At 43.4% G+C, this 17,252-nt stretch overlaps 1 protein-coding gene across 1 annotated transcript in view; it reads right to left on the reverse strand.

Annotated features, from left to right (window-relative positions):
• The window catches only part of LOC104342142 (centrosome-associated protein ALMS1), a 69,296-nt gene that overhangs the window by 38,081 nt on the left and 13,963 nt on the right, over positions 1 to 17,252 (reverse strand). Inside the window, exons 4-7 of the mRNA XM_086464143.1 lie at positions 16,219 to 16,226; positions 8,795 to 8,900; positions 5,265 to 7,488; positions 894 to 1,053 (exon numbers count right to left, since the gene is read on the reverse strand). Of these exons, the coding sequence (XP_086320269.1) occupies positions 894 to 1,053; positions 5,265 to 7,488; positions 8,795 to 8,900; positions 16,219 to 16,226 (2,498 nt within the window). The remainder of the gene's footprint in view (positions 1 to 893; positions 1,054 to 5,264; positions 7,489 to 8,794; positions 8,901 to 16,218; positions 16,227 to 17,252) is intronic.

Consider the following 17,252-nt stretch of genomic DNA (forward strand, 5'->3'; position numbering starts at 1 on the left):
GTTGCCAAGTCTCCCACAATACTTCAAGAAGGAAAAAATAACTAAAGAAAATAAGTGAGCCCAACAGGCATAAGAAGAGATGCTTTTAATCACTTCTGGTCAGAAAAACAGGTCAGTGAAGGATTCTTGAAGTCACAGACATTGAAAGGGTGAGGCAGATGCTTGTGGTGCAGAGCCTTCAGATCTCCTCTTCCCCACTGGGTACAAGATGCAAATGCCAAAACTAAAGATTAGCTAAGGAAAAGACACATTTGGAGTAGCTGCAATGCACATTTTCACATTTGAATGACCTACTACATGGGCATGCCACTGAAGAACACCGTAACCCTAACTGAGCACACTCTGTTCTTCATATAGCAATGACTCAACGCTTGTTAAGGTCTTTTTATCGATTTATTTTTTCTTTACGTTGAGATGGATGGATTTATGAACTGATCTGGTCGGTTATAAAATGTGAATGGCTTTTTGTCACACCAAACACACCAAGAAGTCTCAGAAAGAGAAACCGAGACTTGTTTCTCTCACAGGAAGAAAAAGTCCGGTCACATTTCTTTAATCTTCAGATACAAAACCTTTCCTTTTTAAGAACTCTTGTAAAAAGGGAAATAAAGGAAAACAAACAAACAAAAGATAAAATGCCACGGCACTGGCTAGAGCCTGCCACGTAGCCAGGATTCCTTAGCGAGAAGGCATCTTTTCAAAGGTTTCAACGCTTACTTTTCCAATGCCAAATATCACATTTGAGATGGGAGAAGATCGACCGATACAAGTGAAACAGAGCATCACACGAGAAGAAACACACTTGACACCACGAGGCCAAGAGCAACCTCACAGGTGAGCAAAGTTCTGTGTTCTTGAAGGCTTGCACAGCACAAGGTCTGCCTTGCCCGTACCTTGTGGCTGTGGAACGGTCCTCGTCAGCGTGTCAGTGGAGTCTTTCAGCGTTCTAAGCTCTGAAGGGGAAAATTCAATTTCCCTGATGGGTCCTCGGGGCACAAACGGCGTCAGTATAGTTCCAGGTGACTGATCAATGCCAAGGTTGCGAAGATATATCTGGCAAAAGAAGAAATATGGAACGCGTAGCACTCTCGCAGAACATCCATGGGTTCTGAAGTTGCGTGTTTTCCACATCATCTTAAACATAAACAACTTGCTTTAAACCATCTTGAGCTTCAGTCATGTTCAACTCGCACTAACAGTTCACCCTAAATACCAAAGCAGCCACATAGGAGACAACATTTCCAGCTTATTCTAGTCTTCAGACCATGAGTGACAAGCCTTTCTTCTAGCTAGCATGGCTAGGAGACCTCACAAGCCATGTGCAGCCCAAAAGAACAACTGACATATCCTGCAATCTACTCCTCGTTACACAGAATCACAGAATGTCAGGGGTGGGAAGGGACCTCGAAAGATCATCCCGTCCAACCCCCCTGCCAGAGCAGGACCACCTACAGCAGGTCACACAGGAACGCGTCCAGGCGGGTTTTGAATGTCTCCAGAGAAGGAGACTCCACCACCTCTCTGGGCAGCCTGTTCCAGGGCTCTGCCACCCTCACAGTGAAAAAGTTTTTCCTTATGTTCATGTGGAACCTCCTGTGCTCCAGCTTGCGCCCGTTGCCCCTTGTCCTGTCACTGGCCATCACCGAGAAGAGCCCGGCTCCACCCTCCTGACACTCGTCCTTTACGTATTTATAACCATTGATGAGGTCACCCCTCAGTCTGCTCTTCTCCAAGCTCAAGACACCCAGCTCCCTCAGCCTTTCATCGTAAGGGAGATGTTCCACCCGCTTCATCTCCTCTGTGGCTCTGCACTGGACTCTTCCCAGCAGCTCCCCGTCCTAGAATGGAGGGGCCCAGAACTGGACACACTGTTCCAGATGGGGTCTCACCAGGGCAGAGCAGAGGGGGAGGAGAACCTCTCTCGACCTACTGACCACCCCCTTCTAATACACCCCAGGATGCCATTGGCCTTCTTGGCCACGAGGGCACATTGCTGGCTCATGGTCATCCTGCTGCCCACCAGGACCCCCAGGTCCCTTTCCCCTACGCTGCTCTCCAACAGCTCAGTCCCCAGCCTAGACTGGTCCATGGGGTTGTTCTTTCCCAGATGCAAGACTCGACACTTGCCCTTCTTGTATCTCATCAAATGTCTCCCCGCCCAGCTCTCCAGCCTGTCCAGGTCTCGCTGGATGGCAGCGCAGCCTGCTGGGGTGTCAGCCACTCCTCCCAGTTCTGTGTCATCAGCAAACTTGCTGACAGGGCACTCTGTTCCCTCGTCCAGGTCATTGATGATTATATTGAATAGTACTGGTCCCAGTACCAACCCCTGGGGGACTCCCACTGGATACAGGCCTCAAACTAGACTCTGTCCCATTGACCACAACTCTCTGACTTCCTTCCTTCACCCAATTCACAATCCAATCATTAATTTATGTTTGGCAGCAATTCAGAAAGAAGTTGCAAGAACTGTTCTGGTGGTGATAGCTTGAGCTTGCACTCACCAACAGTTTTTTCCTGGTGCTTTCCTGACCTTTCCTTCATCACATGCCAAAGACAGCAAGGGACAGCAGCCTGCCACCACCAAACCAGTGCCCAGCCCTTTCCACAGGATCCAGAAATGATGGAAAAGGTCAGCAAAGAGGTCACATATCTTGTTCTTGTGACAAGAGCTGACTGCTTATAGCCTTTTTACACAAATGTATGTTCTATACACTGCACGAGCCAGAAGTGCGATACCTCAGAGGAGACTGGTAAGCTTCAGCCTCACCCATCTAAAATGACATGTTGCCAACGGCAAGGAGAACACAAAGGTTTGGTTTAAAAACGTTTTTCCTCCCCAAGTGATTGCTGCACAGAAAACATGATCGGATTTGGAAAGTCAAGCTAGGCAGCAGGGAAGTTCCTCGCCATGAGCAAGTCTTCAAGGGAAATAGTTGGGAACCCTTTTGTCAGAGCTGGTTAAAAACCACAAAACAGCTTCGGTGGCATTGCTGCAGGGAATAAACTCGTACTGGCCACGGAGTGCCATCCCTTTCTGCTGTTTACAGCTCTGTGAGGAAACACAGGCAGTCTCATATAGAACTGCCCATCTACTCAGTGGCCTGCCATGAACACATTTCAGCAGCACCTCAAAAGCTCCCTGGCCATGAAACCGTTTCTGGATACAACCTACTGCGCTGCTTTAAGTCTATAAAACGTAGGGTACTCAAGTGTACAAATCTATGTACAGCCAAGACTTAGTTTTACTAGCGCAGCTACAGCACTAAACCCCTTCTTAGTAAAGACAGGATAAAACCCACGTCTTTTTCCCTTTTCCATAAGTACAGAACAAATACACACAAGCGCTCTTGGCATCGGTATACCACACACATATATACATATTGCTGCCCAAGTATAACTTCACTAACATTAAACAAAGCAGTTAGTTTAGAGAAGCCAAACGAAAACCATACTCAAAACCTAAAACTCTGTGATATACCAGAGAAAAACGTTCCGATGAGACCACCTCTCTGTGCAACATCCAGGAGACTGGCAGTTCAGACACACGCAGCAGCATTAACATCTTTTGAAAGCTGGAGGAGTCTCGTGGGGGTAAAAGCCTACCCAAGGCTGTCTAGGATCTCCTGAGAAAGGAATTTCCTCCCTTTTAGCAGAGCATCTAAGTTGACATACAGACATTATATGCCGAAAAAAAGACCCAAAATTTGCCTTGACTGGACTTAATTTCAACTCATCTATACTACGTCTTAAGCTAACCAACAAAGTGAAATATATTACATTATAGATCTTAGCCAGCTCTATTGCCTAAGATTTTATTATCATCTTACATATTAATAGCCATATATGTGACCTAATCTCCTTCACATTGCAGTGATTTATGCAACCAGAATTCCTCAGAACTAGGCCTGCAGAGCAGCCGAATTACAGCCATAAAACCCAGGAGGTAACAGACAACCTTTACATCTCATCAATCTCATTTAAAATATCCTCCCTACAATATTTATATTTCTTTCAACACGTATTTGCAAAGACAACTGAGAGAAGAGTGCTTCTAAAACACAGTTCCAAAGGCCTAATGATTATAGGAGTCATCTTGTGAGGGGAACAGCCACTTACTCAGAAGATAATTACGTGTTTATCACTAACATAAATCTGCATTTAATTTTCTCTAACAAGACTCAACAGCTATTAGAAGAGTTAACATGGCTGACACAATCTGCCCTCCGTTCTCACCAACCACCCTAAAATGGGGAAGGGAGGAAAGAAATCTGCGTTAGCCAAATTAGACACAAAGGAGGAAAGGTATATGCAGAGGCCTTGAAAATCCTTTATGAGGAATATACAAAGAATCAAGAATTTATGCCTTAGATACTGGAACAAAGTGAACAAGCAAAATGAGTATTTATAGGAAAAAAAAGGCAATTTGATTTGCTAAGGAGTTCTGTGTTGCTTTTGCTATTCTTGCAGATCCGTGGGTGTGTGAAGTTCATCTCTCTCTCCTGCAGCCTAGCATTTCCTTAGTCAGCAGTTGAGTCTCAACCTCATGTTCGGATCATTATAACCTGATCTTTTGAAAGAATCTGGAAGATCAGAAATGGCTTATCAATGCTCTGCTAAAAGAGCTATTGCCGACTGATTTACAAGTCTTGGCTCAAACAGATTGCACTTTTTATCACTAATACTATGTCCTGTTCTTGTGTCCTTTATGTTCCACCACCATCAGCTGCCAACCTTTACATTTCTCCTGCATTGTTACCACGACACTATCATCTATACTTGGAAACCCCCTCCTCAAAAAATCTTTCCCATGTCCAACCCCTCCTTTGCCTGTGTTAAATATAATCTAAAAGTTACTTTTTCCACCTCTGTATTTACGATAAGCTGAACTAGTACCAGTAGCACAGAGCAGCATGAAACCACTTCATTTAGTCTGTAGCGATGCAGACCCTACCAGAGTCTCCTAAAAGAACAGTGGAAGAAAAATGGACTAATTCTGAAATTAGAGTCTAAATTAGAATCAGTTATAAAGGGCCTTCTAAGATTTTTTTAGGCTTACATACAACACATATTTGCTAGTATTTCTAGAAGATGACAGGTCCCAACATGACTGGATATGAGGAAATTAACTATAACATGGGAGTGTCTCGTTCCTGTGACACCTTCTGCACTTCTGTCCTACTCACTCTGTCAGCCGAGTGTGCTCCCATCTCTTCATAACCAAAAGGCAAAGAAGAGTTATGAATTGTTGTTAGTAACTGACTTACTGGGATCCTTTCTTCAATATTAAGCTCTTCTTTTTCTGGAGTTTCCAAGGAAGTTGCTCCAAAGGGGAGGAAGTTATCATCTTTTGCACTGGTGAAGAAGTGCCTGGAAACCACTGCAGAGCATCCTGCAGAGCCCAAGCCCCCCCGTCTACTTTCCCCAGAACTAACAGGAAGATTCAAACTATCTGGGGAAATATCACCAAAATTGTCCATGCTGACATGGCCAGGAGGAATATTTAGGCTGTGATTTTCAAGAGCATCACAGTTCTTCTGGTCATCAGTTGGAGAGTTTCCATCCTCTCTAAGGAGCTGAGCAACTCCTTCTCCCGAAACAAAAACATTGGGGTCTGAACTCTGTCCTGTACTATTACCTTCCGCATCTTCACCGCTGCATCCAGAAACAATCTCAGCTGTAAATTTTTGTATCGTGGAGCCTCCTAAACTATTTTCAGACACTCCTAAAACATGACTTTTTTCTTCTAGAGGCTGCACTGCCTCTGTTGAGTTTTCTGGTGGAATAACTTCAACCAAGGATGTGCTCCTGCTGGAAACATTTACTGCGTTGTCAGACTGAGATCTAGTGAGAGGGTGGACAAGCAGCAAGCTTTTATTATGAAAACACAAACTTTCCCGGGAACCTGTCTCTCTAGAGGAAGCAGCAACATAATCTTTGGGGTCTCTACTGCTTTTTTGTGTTGACAAAATATTGTTTGAAGAACCAGCAATTGTACTGTAGGCTCTCCTCCTAGGAGAAACTCCACCCCGGTCACATGAAGTCACTGCATCAGATACCTCCTCTGGCTGGCTTACGTTCCAAGCCCCCACCTTCTCCATGAAACTAAGCGATGGGAGAGACTGAATTCTTCCAGGGTGGGGATATTCCAATTTTAAGGACTCAAAATGTTCATGGTTGTCTTTCGGAGCACATTGGAGCGAATGTTGCTTCTCGAGAGATACAGGTGGACTGGTAGGGGAGCTCCCTGAAGTTTCTTCATTTAAGCATGAAGGAGAGGCTTGACTATCCGATTTGATCACAAGGACACCAACACCAAGCTCTTCTGCCTTAACATTTTTCTTTAAAAGTATCCCTGGAGTAGACTGATAGCTTGGCCGAGCAAAGTGCACAGAGAATGAGCCATCACCTACAAGATTAAAGGAAGGGGAAATGTCCGTAACTTTATGTCCCCTTTCTATGGAAAAATCTGAACTAGTTAATTCACTCCTGCCTACTCCAGGTTCTACTTCCACTGGGGCATCCTCACTGCATGAAGAAGGAACACCCGCATCAGTCACGACCAGTTGTTTAGGTGCATGATCACTGGTGCTTGTCACAGTAGGGATAAACTCCTCTTTCTCAAATCTCACTGCAGGAGATTGCTGTTTCCCCTGATCATCCCGGAAAGCTGCCTGGAGTTCCTCAGTTACAGCCACGAACTTCAAGCTTTCAGAGCCATTTAAATCCACTCCACCTTCCTTCAACATTCCTTCGTCTGTTTCAAAAGTCTTTGCAGGAAAAACATCTTGAGCATCTGAATTTTTACAATTGTCTTTCCTCAAATCATCCGACAAATTATTAGACAGATCAAGCTCAGGAACCTTCTTTTCTTTTTCCAGCTTCTCTAGCTGCCTCATGCACCCTTCTGACTCACTCTCAGCCATTTTTACCTTTTCCTTTTGCACCTCTCTCTCACTTTTCTCTGAATTCTTGGTCAGTGCCGTTTTACAAGAGGAGTTTTCTGAAGATGAGAACTCGTCATGCCTCAGCAACCCTTTTTCTTTCTCTGAAAGCTCAAAACCTGTAGCCGGTACATGGCTGTCACGGGAGAAAAGTTCATCTTTTACAGACGTGCTACAGGTCTGCTTTGCAACAGAAGCTTCCAGTGGGTTCAGTCGATTTCCCTTGGCCAGCAGCACCTTCCAAGCGTTTGCTAAGTCGTCCCTTGTTTGGGGAATCAGCGCCTCCTCATTAGTACCATGTTTACAGTCTTCATTTGCCTCCTTGCTCACGAGGAGTTGTCGAAAAAAAGCAGTTTGCCGAGCCAAGCAACCACTACAAGTGGCACCACAGGCTTCCACGTGTCTCAATGGAAGAGGATGCTGGGACAAAGTAAAGCAGGCACTGGGTGCATCGGAGGGAGATCCTGCCTCGGGCAGCGAGGCAGCTCCACGGATGTGCCGAGGCTCTGAAGGCTCCTCAGACGCACCAGAAACATCAGGGACTCCTCTGTAAGAGACAAGAAAAGTCAGTGAATTCCTGACCATATTTTTTATTTCAACATCTACATTCTCTGCTTTAATGTAAGAGGCAAAAGTAGAACTTCACGCAAACAAATAACTGGGGTTCAGCAACATCCACATAAATACATTCCCTGAACAGGCCAAAACGTGAAGAAATGTAAAGAAAGTCCAAAGAATATCAAAAAGCCCTACTGCCCTATAAAAATAAAGGTTTCAAAATAATATTAATTTTTACTTAGTATGTCAGTATTTTTCAACCTATTTAGGACTGAAGTATTTTTTACTGACAGCATGTTTATTAGTTAAACAAAACACAGGAGTTGCTTAAACACGTACAGAAATTTGTGTGTGTTTTGTTTTTTTTAACATAAATCACCTACTTCAGTTTCATTACATCAGTTATTTCTTTAAAGGACATAAAATAAGCCAGGTCTCAGATGAACACAAGCAACAAATTCCTATAAACGTCTAATATTTTTATTGTGGATTTTGAATTAATAGTTATTTTATATGAAAATGAACATCAAACCCCAATTAATATTACTCCATTCAAAGAGATCACCAGCTCTGATGGAACTAAGTTCTGATCCACAAAGTGAAGGCACAGCATATCTAGGAAACAATGTCTGCCGTCACACACACAAGGAAGCCTAAACACCAACGACACGTTATTATGTGTGTTATACTCACACTTACTTTCCTTTTTCCCTCTTTTTAATAAAGGGCAGAGGATTTCTTGCCTTCTTTGCACAAAAGGAATCATCTGTCACGCGCCTTGAAATGAAGGCTTGGACAGCCTTTTACAAAAATGGCTATTTCTCTATGTATTCATACTTCATATAAACATACGTATTTTAAATTACACATGACAAGTATTACTCCAGTATACACAAACCACAATATTATTACATGTATATCTATGCATGTATGTACTACTGTAAATACAAGTTGTATCTGAGTTTTCATCTTTTTATTTCATAGTCCAAGAAAGCTAAAAAGATGTCTGAGAGGAAGGAATTCCTCATTTTCCCAATTTCTTCAGGTACAGCAGGATGACAAGTTCAGAAGAGGCTTGCTCTGGCCCTTCTTCAAACTCTTCTGAAGGCAAAATAAAAGATGAGTAGAGATCTGACAATGCCTCCCACTATACGAAACAGAGAGTAAACCACACCTCTGCCTTATTTCTGTGACCACAGAACTGTAATTATTTGATTACCAAATGTGGGACAATTCATGGCCACTCAGGAAAAAAGGTTTGCGTTCTGTCATGACACCAGGTCACTTTATCCTACCTTAAGGGAATAAAATCCATTTCTGATTGCTGGAGAAGTGTCTCATCCGGAACTCTTTGGCCTCGTGTTGAAGACATCAGCAGTGGAAGACAGGGAGAGAACTGATCTGTTAAAAACAACAATAACACAGCAATAAAAGCTTGCCAGGCAATCCCTCTTCAAACTGCTCTGCCAACTAATACAGCCTTCAAAGTTCAAAACCATGCCAATTGCAGCGAAAACGATGTAATCCCATCACTGAAATCCTCGGCTGAGGCACGCTCCCTCATGTACTCAGTTCAGCTTAGCACCCATCAAACTCGGGTTTCTTCTCGTCGACCTCAAAACACGACATGACACCGACATCTCTGACTCACCCTCGCACCCTTAACTCCCTTCTGCGCACACCCCCGTCCTTGCCCGCTCACCAGTCAGCGCCTCCCCTTGTGATTTCCGCGCAGCCTGTGTACATCAGAGAATGCCCACAGCGCTTCCACCCAGCTCACCATGCGCTTCTCTAAAACCCACGAATCCCCACCGATGCCTTTCCCAGTATCCAGTTTTCCCTACATTTGATGACAGAGGAGGTAGACAGGTTTTTTCATAGGTAATAATAAAACTCAGTCATCACAGTTATACTAGCAGCCCTGTCTACTACCGTAGCAATAAATTTTAGCTCCTATCACATCTTTCTTTGTTCTTTCAGGTAGTTGGGACTTTGTTTTCAGTTTACTGCTTACAGAAACAAAACAAAATGTTTTATACCACAAGAATAAAACCAACGATAAGCTGGTATCTGTTAAGGTAAAAGACTACTTTCAGGTTTGATGGATGCAAAAAAAAATGCTTCCAGTGCCTTTTTTAAAGCTTTTTTTAAAGCCAAAAAACCAGTTTCTCATCACAAGTATGACTTTCAGACCCAGAATTCACATTCATTTCATTTAGGCTCACTAGATTCCAACCACCTCAGACAAGCTATACTCTGCATCACTTACAGAAGCATAATCACATCAGATAAGATGACCATCACACACAAATAAATCCAGTTTACATTACGTCAGCTCTACCCTGAGGCCTTCTACAGCCTGTGTCATGTCACCTGATGAGTGGTATCCAACCACAAGATGACCTTTCCGATTCATTTTTAATTTAATACTTCCAATCAATGCTTTTAAAATTACTTTAGAACAATACGTAGTGAGAGGATAATTATATGGATAGAAATAATTCTGCATCACCCAGCAAAGCCGCCTCAAAAGTTGGATGCCCCCTAGTCCCACCTCAGCAGCAGCTACAAAAATAATAACGACTGCTATACAGTTCCAAAGAGTCCCTTCTACCTCAGCAGCTGTCTCCACCACGTGGCCAGCCTAATGTCTCCTAGAGGAAGCCAAATTTATACTGTAGCATCTATAGTACGGATGGCACAAACATCCTACAGCAACTCAAGTGGGGAGCCTTTGGTTTTCTAGCACCCAGTACCTCTTTAAAGCTAAACACTCACCCTTACTTTACAAGATAAGTAAAGAAAAAAAACCAGCCACCTGCTTTTTTAGAAGTTTATAGGAAAGGAAATGACAGGTACCTTAAAAAAAAAGAAGGTATGAATAGCTATTCCTGAGCAACTCGCCAGGAGGAGGCACTCGGAAAAGGCTCCAGTGTAGACTGCTAAGCACCTGGGCAAAGCTGGATGAAAAAATAATTGTAACACACATGGAAATGTAGAAAAAGGAGAGAAAATGGCAGCATCAGCATAGAGGGAGCAGGAAGAAGGTCAGGGATGTCTCATTTACAATGTACCAGTGTCTCGGGGCTCTGTTACACCACAGGGCACAACCAAGACTGAGGTCTAATGTAGCAGGCTGATTGGTACTTACAGGATTTTAATCACAAATTGGATCACAATTTCAAATCATGGAACAGGAGGTTGATCTAATTCATTGCAATCTCCTTACCATTTCCTTAAAATGTACTTTACAGAACAAAACAAACCAAAAACCCCAAAAAGGTTTGTTTTCAGTGGCTGAACTGACTCAGAACCAAACAGAGCTTGCACCTGAGATTCCTTATTCCCATCCACAAACTGGGACCAGACAACATTTACAATCCATTTATTCTATTTAGTGAAATTGACTCAAACTTTTTTTGTTGTTACCGAGTAGATTAACCATCGCTAGCTTGGATACAGAACTGCATTAGATGCAAAACCAGGTATTTTAAGAAACATCAAGCAAGCTGGAATCTAAACTGTCTTAGCTGTGTTAGATGTTCTTTTTTTCCTTCCAAATCTTGCTTTACATTTAAAATTATATTAGTGAACAAAGGCAACAGTAATTGCAGTTATCAAATTAGACTTGTCATCTCACACCATGATACACTTCGTGTCTTAAGACCTGGCATCTCATTCTTATTCATACAATAGAAGAGGAAAGTAAGCTTTCCTGATTTTCAGCTTAACTTCCTCACTTTGAATCAAAATGTGTTTTCCAGCTAAACTGAAAATCAGGTGGGATTAAAGAAAAAGCTTTTCCGCACGATAAAGGCTGGGTGTGCTGTCTTTGTAATTGAAGAAACAAAAAAGACTGAGGGAGGGAACCAGAAGTAATTAGGAACAAAAAAGCAGCTGTCAAATGCTGTCAAAAATAGATCTTCCCAAACCACTTTTTAATGCATCTACCACGTATTGATAAAATAAATGTGCATATACATATATGCACACACACAACCCCCAGAAGTCACAACATTTGCTGATAAAGCAATGCTTTCAAGATATATCAACAAAATTTAAGGACGCTTGTATTAAGAAAGTCAACCCAGCACTCCAACAGATGAAAAATGATTTAGCATTCTCCAAGCAGAGCTGCAGACAGGAAATCCTCACAGCGTGGGTAGCCTCGAGGCAGCCCCTTCAAGAGCCCTTCTTGTCCCTGCCCTGTCTGAAACTTCAGCAATCCCCACGCTCTTCCAGAGAAGGCCCGCAGATGAGGCGGGTATCTGCCAAGCAGCAAATACCTCACGGCACAGACCCCTGATGCGGGGCAGGCTGGGTCACCTGCCATCACAGCGGGGCAGAGGAGCCACGTTTCAGCAGAACTCAAGGCCAGCCATAGGCTGCTGGGATCAAAGCAGCCCAGTAAATCGAACAGAGTCAAGGACGACCTCAGAGAGCAGCCCCTCGGACGAGGGCTTGGGGGCAGGACGAACAAAGCACCGACAGGAGGCCAGGGCAGTACTGTATCCGAAAGGGCGAGCTGACTTTTCATATATATAAAAAGAAGAACGATGAATAAGTAGTAACAAGGACTGTTCTTTCCAGCCTTGGACTCAAATTACCATTGAAATGGTTATTTGCAGGTTCTGATGACCATAACTCCATAGTTGTAAACATCACAGGAGGATCCGAGAAAACGATTGCAGAAAACTGATTCTTGAAAAAAATCTCGTGAAAAAAAGAGTGAAGAAACAGACCTCATCACAAGAGCCTCCTGGAACTAAATCTGTCTACTGTAATCAAAGAGGAAATCAAGGGTGACTTGATTACATTTGTATGTACGTATGCAAGAACAGCAATTTGGTCATTAGGAGCATTTCAGCTGACATCAGATATAACAAGAATCCAACATAAAACACAGAAGCCATGCAAACCTAGGCAACAAGTAAGACACTTCTGACATGATACAACAACATGGCTGGCTCTCTGCAACGTGTGCAAGGTAGTTCAGACAGATCATTAACGCCTTCCAAAGTTATTGGAGCAGCACAAATAATTGAAACAAATTTTCTTTCAATTATCTCCTCCCTCCCTCTTCAGCCTCTTACATCCCTGAGCGACACCCTCCGAGTTCTCCAGCTCCACTTGACCCAGTAAGACTGCCCCGCAGCAAGAAGGGACAGCCCCAGTCTCTCCCTCCCAGCCCAGACATGTGCTTCCCCCTCTTCTTTTTCTTTTTTTTTTTGCACAGGCAAGAGAAGAGAGCTCTGATCCAGCTGAAACGTAACCATCTCCATTCCCAACCCAACCATCACATTTCAGCCTGAACAGCCAGCTGCTCCGATTGCACCAACCCTCGTGGGGGGTTTAGCAGAGGGGATGCCGCAGGAGCAAGTATCTAGGGCAAGGAAAAGCCAGACCCTTCCTTTTCAGGAGCAGTCTTTAGCTGACTAAACACCCTGCAACACCGTACCCTCAGACTAGCCTCCGTTTCAGGCAGTCCTGCTCCCCTGGCTTCTCCACAGAACGTTCTGGTTTTGCCGCGTAGCAGAACTGCGCCTTAGGCTGACAGTCCCCTGCCCGCCCCAGAGGTTTCCAGTCGGAGGAACTGTGCTGGTGATCGCTGACTTGAAGCGGCAGATGACTGACAAGGCCAAGGAAGAAGACTGAGGAAAAAAAGGGAACAGAAAAAAAAAAAAGCACGGAGGAAAGAGAATAGTCGGGATTCACTGCAGCCACATCCTCGGTGGAAATCCTCTCTGCCAGCTCGCGCCCTGCAGCGACCCGCAGAGACGACCTGTAAAAGCACCCTTAAAGGGTTCCACAGATGACATTTCACGGGGGCTACAAAATTCATTTTTTTCATATATATAAGATGTAACTCCAGCCATGTCACTTGTTCTACCTCCTCTGTCTTTTTTTGACCATTTTCTCATCTTACAGCACATGAGCTCTAATGTTTTCAGTAAATTATTTTCTTCAGCAGGCAGAAAGATCATTGTGATCATATTTTCACGCTTACAATGATTTAGGGGCTCATTACGCCCAGACATAACCCAGGTTCTGCAGGCAGAGAAGCAGGTGCTCGATGCTTAAAGCAGCGAGTGACGTCAGTACAACACTCTTCGAGCATCCTGTGTCAACATGGTAATTCTTCGCGCTGTCGCTCTGAAGGTCAAAAGCTTCCTCGCAGCTGAATTCACCAAAAGCAAAGCTGGGCATGCTACTTTACCTTACAGCCTGCTGGCAATTCTGAATGCCAGAGTCAAGCTGCCATTTGTGGAAGACAAAAAAAGGAAGGCAAAACAAAAACAAAACCTTCTCGGCTTTGTCAACCTGTTCCACAGTGTAGCAGGAGCAATTTCAATACAACTGTCATTGTGATTTTCCCCGCCTCTCTAAACAAAATTCAAAACACTTTTTGAGGAGAAGGAGGAATAAATTAGTATTATAGCTTATGTTTCTCTCTTCCCTCTCACCTTTCCTCCCATATCTGGAAATTTAAGTGCAAATAAAAAAGCCTGGAGCTGCTGGCATGCTCTCTACAGAGCCACAAACAAAATAGCAGCAGTACAGAGAATTGTTACATCTTTGTACCACATTAGAAAGCTTTATGCTGTCTCTGTAATTCCAGTTGCATTTAAGATGCAAACCTTGACAAATATCAGGAAATTCTTCTTGATTAAATGATTTCAAAGTTCTGCAAACAACAATAACGTGGACAAAATGCTACAAAATACACTAAACACAACAATCCTACACAGAGGATGTAGGCAAAGACAAAGCATGTCTAACCTACCGTGTCCTTCTACATTCTAGTATCTGTCTTAAACCTCAATTTCCTACAAGGCAAAACAAAAAAGGGGCTTTATTCAATATGAAGCAACTATAGCCAGACAGCAACTCCCTGTGACGCACACATGGCTCGTAATGGCAAAGCTGTCTGCAGGCCCAAACAGGAGATAACCAAGAGTGCTTTTTATTTCATAAAGCAAAAAAAAACCTCTTTAAAAACATCTCAGGAGTAGCTCCAAATCCACAGCAGCCAGCAATTAATTCAGCCATACCAAGCTTGTCTGCCTGTGTTGTTATGCTAGAACAGAACCTTACTTCATCTTCCTAACATGTGGGCTTAAAAAAACACAACCCACAACTTAGGGCAGCAAGTGCAGGGCTTAGTGCTCAACGTACACTAAAAGCAAAATATTCTCTCTGTTGGCAAATGTTTGGGATTTCCAGTAAATTACCTGAAGTTTCTAAGAAACCAAAACAAGCACTGGTCTTTCCTTTCATGCCTCTGTATCACACACAGGATTTTAAAGTTCCTTCAGCAGATGTGTAACCTCTACCAAAGCTAACCTCATCCCAGATTCTGCCTTTACAGGTATAAGTCATCTTCTGTGATGTCCTTCTTCATGGAAATCCATGTATATTCGCCACCATAAAGTCAACAGAGAACCACAGAGAAGAGAATCCCTGAGCAAGCAAAACAAGAGGTTGAAGCAGAGAAACAGCAATTTTTTGGAACCAGATAATCCAAGTTACCAAAACCAAACTCAGTCTTTGAAGAAAGCATAAGAGGGGACACAAGGGATTGTGGCAGCCATCAGTGCGAGACCTGCAGTGGAAGGCGTTGAGCCTTGGGCCTCAGAGGGGTTCGGTATGAACCAGAACCTCTCGATCCAGATCCGCCAGACACAGATGTTCTCTCTCCCCTTACGGGCTCCTTCACAAAGCACAGACCAAAGCATTATCAAAATAACCACAAAACCTGACGAAAACGAGCAAGAGCCGCACACCGTAACAACAGCCCCACTCACAAAACCCTCAGGAGCTGCTGCAAACACCTACCAGGCTGTTCCCAAGGCAATTCCAACTCCATCCCTTCAAGCAGCTGCTTGACTTCAGAACAAACGAAAACCCAAAAAGCAACTCACCCACAAGTAAGATCACACAAGCAGGTCCAGGGATGGCAAACCGCGAGCTGGACTTGCGGTTAACTGGAAGCAACGCCGGTTTGTTTTAAAACACCACAAGCAATCCTGTTATTTGCCTACAAAAATGGTGTTTGTTCACCAAAAAGTGATGTGGTGGAAGCGGCTTTAGAAGGACCTTTATTCAGCAATTTCAGTTACATCCTGGAAAAGTGAGTCACAAACGTAACAACCTCATGGGCCGGGTAACCCTTGATTTTGTGGAGTGATGCTCTGAGGGACATCAACACAAAAAGAAACACTTTGGGCTTAGGAACAGCACTGTCAGGTCAGGCATTCCCAAGGAAGCGTACACAAGTATTTGTGTAAAAGGGTCCAGGTGGGGTGTCACAAAGGCGGACAAGAAAAGGAATCAGCAGGTAAGAAGTTAACAGATGACATAACAGTAAGTTGAGTCAACATGCACGAGGGTTTGCCCGGGAAAAATTAACGACTCACTTGGAATTGAGACAGAGTTCGCTCTGAAAGCCAAGAGACAACATACAGTGCAGGATCAAACCCGATGTTAGAACCAGCATTAAAGACTTGGGGAAAAAAAGAAATTTGAAATCTGTGCCTAAATGCAACAACTGGTAATTTAAGGATAACAGCCACGTCTGGGGGTCTGGTGAACAGTTGTTTAGCACGGTAACGTGGATGCGTGAGGAAGGAGAACTGCAATAAATGGAAGTGACACAACTGAAGTGAGGCAAGCAAGGAAAAAGGCTCCAGTTTGGCTAACCAAAAGAGCCATCGATAACAGTCTTGGCTAGTTTTGTCTTCCATAGGTGGCACAGAAGAGAAAGCAAACCATTTCAGCCGGACGAGTACTGTTAGTTATACACTGCTTCGTTCTGCTTTTGCTGCTTTTGGTTTCGTTAAATGCACAGGTACAAAAAAAGAAAGATATCATTCTTTACAGATTAATTGCCACAGCTGAAGCTTGAAGTTAAAAAAGAAGAGGAAAACATGAGGAAATAGAGGTAATGCAGAAAAAAGGATCTGATAAAAGTTGGCTTTCTTTCCAAAAGAAGTAAGTTTATCTCGTTGGGGACAGATGTGCTCCCTATGATTACCAGCAATGAGTGAAAAAGTGACCGCCTCCGTTTCCACCATTTTGAGGATTATTGGAAGTTATTACAATGAATCAGTAACGTGGTTTGTATCTTAAGACGCAGAGAATAATGCTGCATGACAAAGAGAAGTTTTCTTTTTCAAAGATGTATTACTACCAGTGGACTAAAAATTATACCACCAGCACTGACCAGAATACTCTGACTCCACACAGATGAAAATGAACGTAACCAAGAACAGGTAAAGGTGAAATAGTAAATCTTGGAACTTCTCAAACCAATCTGGAACTAAACTGGGATGATTAGATGTGAAAGGAAGCAATAGAAATGCTCAGCTCTTCTAAAGTAGAGGCGTTAGAACTGGAAAATATTCCAGGCAGCAATATAAATTGCACCCAAACACAGTAGCAGCAATAAGGACTACTAATAGAATATTAAACCCTCTATGTAGTGGTTTATTGCCCCAAAAATATAAATAACCTGAACAGGACGGGGCACAGAGCGCAGAGAGAAAACCAAAAGCAGAGTGTCTAGATTGGTGTAAATTCCTGGCGTGGAACAGAACACAACCACGTCATTAGGAGAAATAAAACCCAGGAGATTTTTTTGTTAAAAATAAAGACGACTGCCAAACAATAGCTGCACAATCCCCACTAGCATTGCTGAAAATAATCCATCAGTCACTTTGGATATCTAAAGCGAGGGCTTGATGCATCCCCAAT

Source organism: Leptosomus discolor, chromosome 4 (genome assembly GCF_034619465.1).
Source record: "Leptosomus discolor isolate bLepDis1 chromosome 4, bLepDis1.hap2, whole genome shotgun sequence".
Lineage (NCBI taxonomy): Eukaryota > Metazoa > Chordata > Aves > Leptosomiformes > Leptosomidae > Leptosomus > Leptosomus discolor.